The 16,182-nt window shown below is 32.1% G+C and overlaps 2 protein-coding genes across 3 annotated transcripts in view; one reads left to right on the top strand and one right to left on the bottom strand.

Moving 5' to 3' along the window:
• The window catches only part of LOC107449452 (uncharacterized), a 32,061-nt gene extending 25,839 nt beyond the window's left edge, over positions 1–6,222 (bottom strand). The window contains exon 1 of the mRNA XM_016064983.3: positions 5,897–6,222. Coding sequence (XP_015920469.2) covers positions 5,897–6,118 — 222 coding nt within the window. The 5' untranslated portion in view covers positions 6,119–6,222. The remainder of the gene's footprint in view (positions 1–5,896) is intronic.
• LOC107439657 (arrestin domain-containing protein 2) overlaps positions 1–16,182 on the top strand; it is a 218,092-nt gene that overhangs the window by 105,152 nt on the left and 96,758 nt on the right. The gene's annotated exons all lie outside the window — the stretch shown is intronic.

Here is a 16,182-nt window from a genome sequence, read left to right as displayed (position 1 = left end):
ACATGTTATGAAACCAATATTTTACCAGATAAAATTCTAAAGCAGGGTTTCTTAACCTGTGGTTCATGAACCCCTAAGGGGTCCATGAGTTATATTTTGGGGGTCCGCTGACAACTCCTAATTTTTAAAGCGTTTGGAAGCCTATACCCATTGCTTGTAAATCGAACTATGGCAGCTATAATTCCGTTTGCTACAGTGTATCTTTGCGAAACAGGATTTTCCACAATTGTGACAATAAAAACATAACATCGAAATCAATTGAATGTTGAACATGATATACACGTTGCTCTGTCGAAAACCCATCCCCCAATTAAATTTATTAATTAAGGAAAAGCAGCAGCAACCTTCACATTAAAAATTTTAATTTTAAAAATTTTGCATACTATTAAAATAATAAAATTAAACGTTTTCTAATAATTGATGTTTCTTGCAATTATTTTATTTCACAGGGGGGTGGTCCGTGACTTCTTAATAAATTTTAAAAGGGGTCCATTATATCAAAAAGGTTAAGAAACACTGCTGTAGAGGATCTCACGAAGTTCTAAAGCCAGTGGCACCATACCCAGTTGTAAAACATATGGTGTAAGGGCTGGGCACTAGAGAATGTGATCCGGGGTAAGTTGGATATCGGTGAAGTTCTTGCAGGGAATATAAGTTCTTATTTATTTTAAAATATAACGTAGAATTATGTTATTCTAACAATAATAATAATTTTAAAGAAAACAATCCTACCAAGCTCTTAATTTAGAAATCAAACAAAATCTAAAAAGGTTATAATAACAGTAGAGGCAAATACCTTGATATTTACACTAGATTGCCAAATGAAGTCATTTTGACTGCCCTTTAATTTCAATTAGAAAAACGATGTATATAATACACGATCTTAGCACTTTGTGACTTTCTGTACAACAGATAATTTTTTTATTTTTTATATTTACTTGTATATATAGATAGATATGTATTATAACTTGTTATGTAACTGTAAATAATATAAAAAAATATTAAAAATTAATTTTAAACAAATTTTTTTAATTTAAATTAATTTAAAAGTCATTCTTTCACAATCCAGTCATTTTGACTGCTTTTGGTCAATATTGGTATATATTAAGTTTCAGTCTTTCTAGTGTTAAAGATATAGAAATATTTATAACAAAACAATACCTTTATGACTTATATCAATTTAATGCTGATGACAACCAAACCAACATGAAAATTAATGCATGAAACCTGAATCCTGTCGTATGATTTTCCAGCCAATAAAAATACACCGACAACGATGGAAAACTGCGTCACCATTATTAGACTCTTATTCTTAGTTAGTTTAGGAAAAGTCGTAAAAATTTTGATCGACTATAAAACGACGAAAAAGTTTGTTTTCACCATTTATGAAACGATTGTAACTTGTATTAAAAACAGAAACAAAGAACAAGTTGAAATTTGAGTGATCTAGTTATTCCCACACCGGCCAGATTGACGATTTATTCAATCTGAAATGATCAAGAAACCACTCTGACTTGAATTATCGTCAGCTACAGAACCTTAGTTAAAATTTGATCACTTTAGCTAGGCGAAATTTCGATTAAAGATAGTTTTTGTTTGACAATATGACAACAAATTTTTCTTGAAGTGGTCAGAAAACTAAAGAATCTTACATTGCAATGGAAACTTTAGTTTAAATTTGAGAATTTCATATAATCTGGAAGGGTTCGAATTTTCGATTGAAAGAATTCATCGTTAAAAGCAGGAAAGCAAGTTAATAAAAACGTTGTAAAATTCTTTGATTTTCTCCGTGATGTCTAGTTTTTCCCAGTGGTTGCTTAGCGGAATGAAAAATAGCTTTATTATAAAAGGTACAGAACGATGAACATTTTTGTCATCGAGACCCTAAGAGGACGCCATATCACGGGAGAAACATTTCGTAGTAAATTCTCTTCCAAATTCGTCACTATTTTAAAATTTAAAAGAAAGAAAAAAATGAGTTCAGGCAAACCTAGAGTTGGCCACGAAGTTTCAATTGCTGAAAAAAAAAATTCGAATTGCGTAATCCTGATTTATTTTCTTATAACTAATTTTCACTAGGATGTTTTAAATTTTCTTTTTCAGTATTTTAAGCTTTATGACTTATTCTAGGTTTGTCTGAACTCACTTTTTCCATACCTTAAATTTTAAATTAGTTATGGAGGTGAAAAAGAATCGTCAACGTAAAATTTCTCCTGCGGTATGGTGTCCCCTTAAAAATGCTACCCGAAACCAGTGATTTCGGAGAGGTAAATCGATGTTTTTGCCACTGTAATTCCGAGATGAGTTATAATTTTCGGTTGTTCCCTTGTCTTCTGTATTGGGTTCAAAATTACAAGGCTACGGAGTTGAACATGAGTAGTTGTGAATCCGAAAATTGCGCCGGCTGCTCAACGATGGTTATGAAATAAATTAATTTGATCAAATTCGATCTTAATCTCTTTACCAAATTTTGCTGCTAATGTATTATTACCCGAAGCAGTATTTATTCAACACTTCATATCCATTTGGTCATGTTTGAATTAAGATCAATTTCAGCAATTTCAAAAGAGACTGAAATGTCCTCCAATAAAGGTGGAAGAATTACCAGCACCCGGCTCACACCCACCACCTGTACTGACGTAAAATATCCTCAGTGGTAGTTGGATCATGGGTTAGAGTTCTCTTGCCGTCAGGCAAACAATTGGAAGTTTCCTCGGTTTTCCTCACCATGTAACGCAAATGCTGGTTAGTCCCTTCAAAAATTTACCACGAAGGCAAAATTCTTCCAATACTTGATCCGGGAGTTTCCTCGTCTTCTGGATTGGGTTCCAAATTACAAGGCTACGGAGTTTAACAATAGTTTTGTTGAGTTAACCAAAATTGAGTTTGCTGTTCAACCGACTGTTATAAAATAAAATAATTTTCCGTTAGAAACTGCTACATATATTGAAATGCGGTATTTCTTTTTCGATTAATGAAGATGCTTCTTCTACATATTTTGCTGAAGTTAAGCGGAATTAATTTAATTTTAAATGAGCTCGTAGGCATTGATTGCTTCGTTCCCTGATCGCTTCGTTCTGAATATCGATTCGGGGTTTTAAAATTCAGATAAAACGTTGAAAAAGGGATAAAACTGGAAATTAGTCAGGTTGACGGTTGATGCCGACATTCTCAGGAAGAAAGTGTTAATGCTAAGGACAGCTGAATAATAACCTGTGTCAGAAACAAATATTTTATTAAAAGCTTTTTTTAAAACGAATGCTTAATTGGTAATGATATTTAAATCCTTATATTCCACTCTCCATGAAATATCCTATCAGGAAATAGCAATCAGTAAAAACTCAATTTTCTAAACATGATTTATTATGTAAATGACCATGCTCATATGTAATTACAGTCCTAAAAGATTCTGATAATTGTTACCCTTCAAATCTTTAACGCGCTTTTCGAAGCAAGTATAACTACGCTTTTTGTTGAAACAATGAGTTTAATACTTTACTCAAGCAATAGTTTGGCACCTATTGTAAATAGTCATGAAAAACGATTTTAATCAGATAGTCGTTCAATACCAGTAAATGCACTGTGGACCAGAAGGTCATGGATCTTTGGCCAAAAGTCAAAAATTAAATTTTCAACTAAAATATATGTAGGCATTTTTAATCTAGCCCAAATTAAGAATATTCATAATCATTCCAAACGTAATTGACTTTTGGGACTGACAAGAGTACAATGTAATAAAAAATATGTTTAAATTTTTTTTTTATTTAACTTTTAAATTTTTATTTCAGAAATATATATAGGAATTTCACCTTACTATTGCATTTTTATCAGAGTAATTAGTCTGAAATTATAGTACTATTTTTCAATCTGTTGGATTAGTTAAGATTAGTTAATACTCTTGACAAACTTATAGTTTATATCTTATCATTTGACATTTTACAATGTTTGAATGACTTTCGAAACTTAGTTCCAAAAAGTTCAACGAGGCAATTAGCTAAACTTTTTTTGTTGTTGTCTTCTTCGATGTTTCTTCTTTCGAAAAAACCTGCCCCATTTTGCCCGTATTGCAAAGGTGGACTAAATATACCGAAAAACATAAATGTTTTTTTCTTCCTGTTTTCGCGTTATTTTGTAATATTACTTCGGAAATATAATTTGCTTTTCATTTTTAATATAAAATTAAGAAAATTATTATATTTTCATTGCTATATTTAATAATTTAAACGTACTATATTATTTTTATTTTATTTTTGCTCGCCATATTTCAGCCGCTATTTTGTTTTTTTTTGGAATTTTTAGTGTACTTCAAAATTTCAACTATGAATTCAATTTACCTACACATAAAAACCCTAAATAAAAAAATAAAAAAAAATTTTGAAACAAATTTTATCGAAATACTAATTTTGGCCACGAAACCTTGTATACTAGCCCACTGTGAAATGTAATGGAAAGCTAACTCACAGACAGAACAGAATCGAACAGAATTTAAACGCATTTCTTTTTTACAATTTTTTTGAAATTAAGCAAACATCAAGCTAGGGTGGATTTAATTACTAAATTTTAAAATAGTATTCTTTGGTGATATTTTCCTTATCATCATCATTCAATGAAAACTGAATTATCATAAATGCTGGCTGATTTGCAAATAGCAATTCTTTATTTAATCTGTTTGAATTTATCAAAATCGATAAAAAAGTGGTATAAAATATGATTTTTCAAAATTATCCCAAAAGGGAATAAAGACTAGTTAATCTAAAAAAAAATTTCATTGCGATTTGCTAAAACTTTTTTTTCTTTTCTATTAAAAGAAAGAATAGGGGACAAAATTTAAGTTGTCATGTAAACGTGATTAAACACCTGGCTACTATTACTTTTCACCCAGAGTTAAATTTTAAATACAATAAAATAGCAAATCTGAGCTAAGATTTAGAAATATTGAGTTACAGCTCAATTTCCTCAAACTTGTACAATTGTTACTGTGAATGACCGAAATTGGTCTAGTATGCTAGGTCTAGGTCTAGTTAAGTGACTGCCCGGTATGCCCCATCAATGTTTTTTCAAGGTCAAGTACCACAGCCAACATTAGTACCGGTATGAATTTAACCGGTACTAATGTTTCTCTTAATCTATCCTCAGCAAATATTAAAATATCGAATGAATATAGTAATATCAACGAATAAATTAATATCAAATCAGATATAACAAATATTTCGGATCCTTCATCAAAACGACTATGTGATTGTTGACATTCACCGGTGAACGTCGACATTCTCTTGATTTCGGTCATTTACACGGTTACATAATCAGACATAAACTTAACATGCTACCCTGTGTAACCTAGCAGTACTTAAATATGACTATAAATTGACAGCTTTAAATTTAGATCTGAGATATATTGATAAGATTAAGATAAATTTCCATTTTCTTCATGTACGTAAATATTTTCTAAAATAAAAGATAAATTTAACCTTACCCAAAAATAAAAGGAAAAAAAATGTTACAAATTAGTGAAAAGGACTATATTGGAGATTAAATGTAATGGGGAAGTAACAAAACAATAGAATTTGCAAAATGTACAATGTGATACATAAATCAATAATCATACACAAACTAAACATATAACTCTGTGTCAACTAAGCAGTACTTAAATATGACTATCAATTGGAAGCTTTAAATTTAAATCTGAGCTGTATTGATAAAATTTTAAGATAAATTTTCAATTTCTAATGCTCAAACCACGTCATGCACGTTAATATTTTGTGAAATGAACGATTAATTTATATACAAGAAAAAAAAATGTAATAAATGATTGAAAAGGGATTATATTAGAGATACAAGAAATCAACACAAAATCACAATATACGCAAAATCAACTGGAATTGTAAATACGACTCACGCTATTTTCGTGGCTGATATCTATGACCTCTACAACCTCGCCCGGATCGTTTAGTACTCTGTATAGGTAAATCACGTCATCGTCACTTTGTGAGTTTGAAATTTCGTGATTGATGGTTGTTGAAGGCCTGCTGCGCCTGTTTATGCCTTTTCTATCACTTTTATCAGTCATTTTAGTTTTAAAAAAATTAAAATAATTAAAAATATTATAAAAATAATTCATTTTCAATATTAAAAGACATTATTTAAAGTAGTAAGTAATTGAAATTTCTTTAAAAAAAATACCCGACCGACTGAAAATGAATTCATTTAGTGTTTGTGCTTTTAATCAACTCTTGTTCGGCTGATGACATTCTTCATGCTTAAGTTATCCTTTAAATTATGTAATTTTTATTCCTAGTATGTGACATCGTCGATAACTGAACTTCTTTGATGATTTACTGTTTATTGTTTTATTGGAATTACATACATTTGCAGGCTTGTGTGCTCAATTTAGGTTTATAAACCTTTGTCAAATAGAAGGGCAGACGGCACAATACAGAGAAGGATAGCACGAAGATACATCCAGGGTAACAGCGGGATTCGAACCCGCTACCACCACGCTTTGCACAGCGTTTGGCGGACGATACCACTCAGCTAGCGAGGCTCCGATTTACTGTTTAAAATATAATATTGTTAAGTTCGAACTGGAACTACACGATTAATTTAATATTTATATTTATACCAATGGTTTGATCGTAAAGGCACGGTTCCCAGTTGAACACCGAAGTCAAGCATCACTGGCTACAGTCAGTAAGCGGGTGAATGATTTTTATTTTATTTTATAACCGTCGTTGAACAGCCGACCCAACTTCATGGGTTTACGACTACTAACGTTCAACTCCGTAGCCTTGTAATNTTTAAAATATAATATTGTTAAGTTCGAACTGGAACTACACGATTAATTTAATATTTATATTTATACCAATGGTTTGATCGTAAAGGCACGGTTCCCAGTACAACACCGAAGTCAAGCATCACTGGCTACAGTCAGTAAGCGGGTGAATGATTGCTTTGATCAGCCTGCATAAGGACCGAGGGTGCGGAGTATCGTTCTTCGTTCAACTGTTCTACCGTAAAGTGCTCGATTTCTCGCGCAGGGCATCGGGCTACCAAAGCAGGGGAGCCATCTTTTCAGCAGAGGATCAAAATTGCGGTAGCATGTCTTCGGATCATCCTCAGAGTTGTTTCCCAGACAGTCACTAATAGCCCATTGTGCGGTTCCAGTGCGACGTAAATAAAGTACCTACCTTATATATATATATATATATATATAGAGCTTATCCACAGTTCCCTGATATTGCTGAGATGACCTAGGTAGTAAATAGCGCATTCGCAGCGGCGCAGAAGAAGAGACTAGCAAGCCACTCAGCCTAGACTAGAAAACTAGAACTACTCACTAGTTGAGAACTCTCANATATATCATTACAGATGCAGAAGATACAGTCCTTGTATCTTCAGTTACAGGTGCAGCTATGTTCAAATTGCGAAGCGTGGTGACTCAGGGCATAGAGCGCTCCCCTCCCAATGAAGTGAACTTGTTTCGAATCCCGGCAATGGCTTGTTTGTTTGAATTCCGCAGCCGGCTCGCACCAGCCACAGTTCAGACGTAAAATCTCCTCAGTGGTAGACGGATCATGGGTTAGAGTCCCCTTGCCATCAGGCTATCCGTGGAAGGTTTTCGTGGTTTTCCTATCCATGTAACGCAAATGCGTGTTAGTTCCATCTAAAAGTCCTCCATGAGAACAAATTTCTCCCAGTATTTCATTCAAGCATTGGGAGATCATGTCTTCTAAATTGGTTTCAAAAATACAATGTTACGATGTTAAGCATTAGTAGTCGTAAACCCACAAAAATTATGTCGGCTGTTCCACGACGGTAATGAAATATAAAATACGATGACGTGTTTAATCTCCAGCAAAATATAAAATATACTTCTGCCATATACTTCTGTCAGGTTAGTCCCATCAGAATCCTCCACGTAGGCAAATTTCTCCCAATACTTGATCCAGGAGTTCACTTGTCTTCTGGATTGGGTTAAAAATTACAAGGCTACGAAGTTGAATATTGGTAGCTGTGAACTGAAAATTCGGTCGGCTGTTCAATGACGGTTATAAAATTATTAAATATGTTCAAGTTGAAGAACAGACAATATAAGTTGAGGAAATAGGTCACAAAGATAAAGATACATTCAGGCTTACGACGGGATTCGCCACATAGTGAAATATATTACTTTGTACTATTGATACTCGTAAATAACAAAGCCGTTAAACTATGGTTGTAAACTGCAACCGAGATGTTTGTCAGTTAAATGCCCCCCAGTCAATGACGTAACTAAGTAATTATGTACAATTAAATAGTATACAAGAGTTTAATTGGAGTAAGACGAACTTCAAATGCTGCGACGCATGCTATTGGCTTGTAAGTGCGAAAATTCTTGATTCATTTGGAGGAGCCATGTGACTTTTTCCATCGTATTCGGACATCCTGATCGGTCATCAGTCCGTCATCCTTAACAGATACAATAAACATTGTAATTCATATTTGATGCATGTCTTACTTGAAATAAGCTCTGGAGTGGAATTAAGGGGCCCGAACCTGCAACCTTCCTCTGTAGAAACTTAAAACCTTAGTTGCCGGTGACAACCAATATAGAAATTAATGAGGAAAGACTGGATCATACCACGTGATTTTTCGTCCAATAAAAATACACGGACAATAATAGAAAACTTCGACACCATCATTAGATTTTAATATATAGTAATATTTCCACAGCAAAGCAAAGAATGCATTGGTTTTATAATAATGTAATTACATTATTCTAATCTATATATATATTTCTCTTACACGCGACAAAAAAAAGCCTCATTACAACTCCCCGAATGGCAACGCTAGAAAATCGACCAATGATTGCCGCTAAAAATGTCACATGCCAAATCTATTTGAAGTGGCTCAACGTATAGCGCTTTTAAAAACGGAAACTGAAAAAACCAAAGAGAGCTACAGCAATCTCATACTATTAAGCTAGGCAGAAATGAGTAGTCTTTGTCGATAGATCTCNTATATATTATTATAGATTATACACGGCCGGCGACAAAAAAAAGCCTCATCACAACTCCCCGAATGGCAGCGCTAGAAAATCGACCAATGATTGCCGCTTTTAAAAACGGAAACTGAAAAAACCAGAGAGAGCTACAGCAATCTCATACTATTAAGCTAGGCAGAAATGAGTAGTCTTTGTCGATAGATCTCTATTTTAGTATTCTGTTGAAAGCACTTTTTTTCAAGAATTTATATCGAATTTATTTGATGATTTTTGATTTATATCACGAATTTATTTGTTTTATTGTTATTAGTTATTCATTAAAAAATGAGTCTCAGTCGTGCTGTTACGCTTTAAGATTTTATACTATAGCACATTTCTAATAGGTTTAACGAATTACATGTCATTTATTTGAGTTCAAATGCAAACCATATAAGATTGCGTAGCAATTTTCGGGGGTTGGCGAGCATTAGCGAGCAGGGGGCTCAGTCCACTAGTTAAAAATATTTTATTGAAAATAAAAAGCAAATGGTTTAATTTAAAAAAAAGAAAAAGAACTAAACATTTTGCCAATAAAATAATTTTAAAAAAGGTCTCAGAAACGTTATTACGTAATAAAGTTTTTGAGAACATTTTAAAATGTATTTAATTTCTAAATGTTACTTGTTTTTAACCATTTACTTGCTTTTATGCATTTTTCAAAATCTAATTAAAAGTCCCTTAGACCATTAAAAAAAACTCCATAAATCATATAATCAAGTAAAATTTATTAAAATATAATCTTTTTTTTAAATTTAAGACAAATATTGCACTTTTTAATCCGAGTGCAAAATTTAATTCTACTTAATTAACGTTTAAATTATTTAAAAAAACCACCAACTTTTTTGCACCTTATAGGACTTAATACTCAATTATCCGTAGACGGAGCCGAGAAACATTTTTTCGATTTCGAATGCACATTTTCTTAAGGAATTATCTCAATGTACAAGACGAAACATTCAGAGGAAACTCAGAAAAGAGAATTTTCTACTTAACTTATTTTTCTAACTTTTGCTTTCTTATTTTTCAAATTATCTTACTGTTTCTCTACCTCAACAAACTTAATAGAGGATGAATGAAAAAATATTAATGCGGTATGAGTTTTTTTTTCTTAATTTCTCGAAGTACTAACGTTTCTTAATTTTAAAATTTGGAGCCACAAAATAAAATGGGAAACTTCAACATAACCGAAGGCATTTTCAAATAGCAACTGCTAGCCACGACCTCTTAGCAGTTCAAAACCGTTCCGTTCGCAAAAAGTAGAAAACCTTTTTTTTTAAATTAATACATTAAACTCAAAAGTTTAAAAGATTTAGTGACCACTTTTTGCTCTGTTTTTCTTCAACGTAAAATTCATTAAATTTAAAGAATAAAATAGCAATATATTTTTTTTCTCCATCAATCATGTGTTTTTTTTAATAAACTGCTCAATTCCTGCTGCTTCATTTTTAAATTACCGTCTATCTGGAAAATTCCCAGAAATAACTTTCATTTTCTTCTTTTTTCGATAATAAAAGTAATAAAATGAGAAGAACACGACGCTGCAAAGAAGCTCCGTTGTGATATCGAAATGAAATACGAGAAACTTTCCATTCTCTTTTAATTTTTTTCTTCACATAACTGGCAAAAAAAAAAAGGTCCTCTTTATTACAGGAGTGAATATAATTTCTTTTTATTTTCTGAATCCAGTAAAAAAGTGCTTTCTTTGAAAGATATCATCGGTGAAAATAGTAAAAGATTTTCTTACATCCTACTCTTTTTTCTTTATTTCTGGAAAATTTTATCTGAATGACACGTGGGTAATGTTTGACTCAGGTTTATTGATATACCTAAGTGAATACCAATTTCCATTCATTTTAATCTTTAAATTTGTTTTATTAACAATTTATTCCTTATTTAAATATGATAAAAGGAATATTATTTGCATACTGATAATTGTAGAGCTTCACGGGAAATGGTAAAAAGATGCATTTTTGAAAAAGATGTTTTGAGGAAAGATTTTATTTTAGTTCTATTTTACTATTGGATACTTTCAAGCTACGTCATGCGTGGGTCGGCCAATCAATTTTGGCATGCAAGCGTGACGTCGCTTGCAAGCATCGAATTAAATCTGATCCGAAAATTGATTCAGCCTCGGGTTTCTTGATTTGTTTGTGTGAATACCGATTTTCATTCATTTTATTCTTTAAATTTGTTTTATTAACAATTTATTCCTTACTTTAATTAATGGAATACTATTCCCATATTGATAATTCTGGAGTTTTACGGGAAATGGTTAAAAGGATCATTTTTTGAAAAAGATGTCTTGTAGATCTTGTTTTAGTTCTATTTTGCTATACAACAATTGAATACTTTCAAAGGATGACATCCGTGGTTCAGCCAATCAGTTTCGACATGCAAGCGTGACGTCATTTGCAAGTATCCAGTTAAATCTGATCCAAAAATTGATTCAGCATGATCATTAACTCAAGCTATTAAACTGTAACATTAATACATCATGCACAATTTGATGATCAGACGCAACCTTGTGAATAGTTGCAAGAGCCGAATTATTTATTTTGCCAAGGTAATAATTTGAATAAACGATTTAGTACTAATGAATAATTAAGACCAGAGAAAACGAAATTACAGAAAGTATAAAATGATTTTGATTTCAATTCAAGGAGGAAAATCTGACAGCGAAAATTATGAAGGAAGTGGGACTAGTTACGCCATCTCTTAGCAATGTTCAGGAATACAAAAATAATCGCGGGACGTGTAATTAGCGACGAATTCAATCAATGATGCAATTTTAATCTTCGTCGCATGACATGCGACACGGCCCATGCGCAGAAACGTATTTGGGAATAGAATAAAAGGTTAAACTTGTACTTGCATTACTTGATTGCGTTAGATGCGTGCTTTAATATTCATCAGAAAACATAAACTTATTTCTTCGATTTGAGTTAGTATCATTCGACAAAGTTGTGTAACTTCCAATTTGTAACTCGTACACAAGTTATTACTATGCATACTTACAAGCACAATCAAAAACAAAAACCTATGCCTGATGAATAACGCATCATTTCTTGACCACAATAAGAATATGTCAGTTCTAAAAAAAATTCTACGTGAAAGTGTTAATTTTAACTATAAATTCACCTTATAAAAATATCTGGTATTCACTATCCGACCTATGTTGTAGATTGTACCCTAAAGTATTATAGATTCTTCAAAGAAATACCTTAAGTATGATAATTGGTGCAGACAATAATTTAAATGTCAGAGACAAAAATGCTTCTTTTTAAACATGCTACTTTATGACTTTCAAGTTATAGTATTGCAATCTGGAAAGTAATTGCAATTTGAAATCTATAAGTAATTGCCATCTGGAAAACATGTAAATCAGATTTGAACAGTCAATCTACTCCATCTTTGTTCATTTTAAGTTACGGAGCCTTAAATCCTACTTAGTGATTTGTTTTTTCCTACAGATGGTTGTAACGGTAATCACAGATGGCGCTGGGGTTTAAAATTCCTCGTAAGACTTCCGGGTTACTACTTCCGTACGATTTTTTCACCTAAGCTTGAAAAGGCACTCCATCCAGTATTATTACACCTGAAGTATAACAATATATATTAGTATAATAATGTATACTAATATTACTAGGAGACTTCGCCCCCTGCTCGCCGACGCTCACCAACCCCCGGAACTGCTTTCGCAGTTCATTTCGGATTGCTTCGCAATCCGATGCTCGCTTTGCTCGCTCATTGGATACGCTCTTAACGTCTAGCTTTCGTATACTTTTTTGAATACTGAAGTTCCGAAAACTTTTCACTGTAGAAAATTTTAAACCTGTGCATTTCAATATTAATTTAAAATTGCAAACAGTTCTCATATTTTTCTTAATCACACTATTCTAAATTTCAGTTGTTGAGAAAAGTAACTGTTGTAAGTTTTGTTTTAAAGTCTTTCCCACCAGAGGGCTAAAACCATGTGTTGTAAAACAATATGAAATAGTACTGAACGCCGGATGTAAAGCATCGGCTTCGATGAAGATAATTTTGTGAGAATTTTTTTGATAATTCGGTGAGAATTCACCCGATTAGACATATGATGCTCACTACGTGCTCTTGCGCGCCGAAGCCTATCAATTAAAACGTTTAGCGTTTCATATAATATAGATCAGCCATATGATGCTCACTGCGTGCTCTTGCACACCGAATCCAATCAATTAAAAATGAAAACTGTTGCCAGCGCGAGAAAAGAAATATCATCGGTTTTATTGATACATACGTACGTATTAGCGTTTTATATAATATAGATTATACTCCAATATAAAGCATTCTTTCACTTTAACTTTCAACGAGACAAACAGCGAATGAATTCTGAAGAATGCGCAAGCTTGCTATAATGCTACCCAAAGCATAACAAACGTAACTATTTTAATCAAATGTAGCAAAATAAAGGATAACACTCAAAATATGCTAAGCCTAACACTTTATTTATGTTGCGATATTAATTTTCTTAAATTAGCTCTAGGCTCATGACTTGTTAGAATTTATAAAATACTGAAAACTCTTATGGATGGAAAAATTACGCTTACATTTAAATTCAAATCACAATAAAACTTCATAGAATATTAAGCCACTTCACGCATCGCGTCGTAAGAATAACATAAGCGGAGGGATATGCCGGAAGTTTTCTAAATTTCTTCCGGTTTTAGGAGGCCTAGCTATTGTTTACATTCAGTCAACCATCCATTTTGATACATGGTATGTGCCCTTTGTTTAGTACACGAAATAAGCTTCAGGGCTACTTATTTTAAAATTCGAAAGGAATTACTGTACTCCGTTGCAAATTAAAAGAAAACCATTGTGGTACATCATTCAAGTAATCTTCCACGACTGCATATAGTTCCGTTTCATTTCGTTATCAAATTATACAAATGTGCTTTCAAAAGAATATAAAAGTTTTTAAAAGCTAAACACGTCAAGCAGATATTTAATTCGTGCTATCTTTTATGATATATATCATAGAATTATTTAAAAAAGGATGTAGTTTTGCAGCCTTACTGAAATCCTACACTTGGCGAAATATTTCAATAAATAAGAGAACATTCGTTCTTCAAAAAGTAACATCTATATGACGTAGCAACTAAAAATGGCGCGTCTTATGATGACATGCTCTTCATAAATCAAATGCGAGATACAGAATTTTTTACTTTAGTTTTGCTGTAGAAGAAAACGTTTTCAAGAATTTATTATTCTTTCATCAGTTTCTCTATTTGCGCACAAAAAGATGTACATTTGTTATGATTTTTAGATATTATTTTTGTAAATAAATTCTTGTTAATTGATTATTATTGTTAACTAGTGGGCTGATCCCCCTGTTCGCTAACGCTCGCCAACCCCCGAAAATTGCTACGCAATCTTATATGGTTTGCTTCGCAAACCAAGCTCACTTCGCTCGCTACTAACTTAGGTACATTGCAAATGCACAAAATTCTATGAATTCAAAACAAACATTCAAATCCATATAATAACCTTTTTTAAAAAAAAAAATTAAATCTTTTTAGTAAATACTAAGTCATTAAAATAAATTTGAATTCAAATAAATGACATGTAATTCGTTAAACCTATTAGAAATGTGCTATAGTATAAAATCTTAAAGCGTAACAGCACGACTGAGACTCATTTTTCAATGAATAACTAATAACAATAATAAAACAAATAAATTCGTGATATAAATCAAAAATCGTCAAATAAATTCGTAATATATAAATTCGCGAAAAAAAGCGCTTTCGACCAAATACTAAAATAGAGATCTATCGACAAAGACTACTCACTTCTACCAAGCTTAATAGTATGAGATTGCCGCAGCTGATAGGGTGAATTTCGGAAGAGATCACATTTGGTGAGATTGCTCTCTCTGGTTATTTCAGTTTCCGTTTTCAAAAGCGCTATATGTTGAGCCACCTCAGCTAGATTTGGCATGTGACATTTTTATCGGCAATCATTGGTCGATTTTCTAGCGTTGCCATTCGGGGAGTTGTAATGAGGCTTTTTTTGTCGCCGTGTAAGAGAATTATATATATATATTTTATAAATAAATTCTTGTTAATTGATTATTATTGTTAATAACTTTTATTATTGTTAATAAGAAAGCAAGCAAAAAGGAAGTTTTACAACGTAGTTTCAAGAGTTTTCGATATTGATATACATTTGCGCTGGGAGCTTGGCATCCATTTATCGTGCTCTTAGATGGACTTAGGTAATTGTTTTTTCTTAACTTGTAACAGAGTATAGTGCAAACATGAAAGTCCATTTTTAGATAACTGTATAGTAGTGTAACTATTCCAAATAAGGTCTTCATATTATCTTACCTGCTTAGTCAGAAAAGCAGCTAAAAGTTATTGTAGTTATTACTTTTTGCGTTTTTATCATATCTCTTGAACAATAAAAGCCAATGAATAAACATCACCCATTTATTAAATTCGATTACCCGAAGATGAATTTTTTTTGTTAAATAATTTTTCATAATTAATTTATACTTTAAAATAATGATAACCGTGAAGTATAATGGAAATGTTTCATCAATTTGTTTAAGATTTTTAAATAATAGTGGGAAAGAAAAAAGTTCCTTCTGACTTGAAATGTCAAACTACTAAGTCTAGCTGGTACAAGATCGTTAAATTCGTAAAAGCTACCCAATTTAAAAGAAACCTTTACAGTGAGCAGCATTTTTATGTTGTTCTTTTCCTTCTCTTATCCAAGACCATTTCTAGTCGAATGTGTAATTACGGAGATGAAAGGAATTTTTATCAAAAATGAAAAATTCTCTTGAGAAATAACATTGCAACTACTTTTTACAGAGTTCATAGATGGTACTAAGCATTTTTCTTAAACATTTGAACCTTGCACATTATTTCGTGACCTACTTTTTTTCTTCTTTGTTCGCGACATAAGAAATGTGAAAACTTACAAGATTTCAGAGTTTGCTTTAAAAAAAAATGCACACAATTACCAAACTCTACAGCTTATTTCTTGAACTAAACAAAAAGTACATACCGCATATCAAAAAAGTTACTGTGTTAAAAATGTTTGTAAAATTCTTGAATTTCTAATGCATTTTCATTGTATTAACAAATAGAATTTTAATCACATTGCCAACGAATATTGTAAGA

The sequence above is a fragment of the Parasteatoda tepidariorum genome, chromosome 8 (genome assembly GCF_043381705.1).
Source record: "Parasteatoda tepidariorum isolate YZ-2023 chromosome 8, CAS_Ptep_4.0, whole genome shotgun sequence".
Classification (NCBI taxonomy): Eukaryota; Metazoa; Arthropoda; class Arachnida; order Araneae; family Theridiidae; genus Parasteatoda; species Parasteatoda tepidariorum.
Note: the sequence above shows the minus strand (reverse complement) of the source record. Positions and strands in the feature narration are given on the sequence as shown.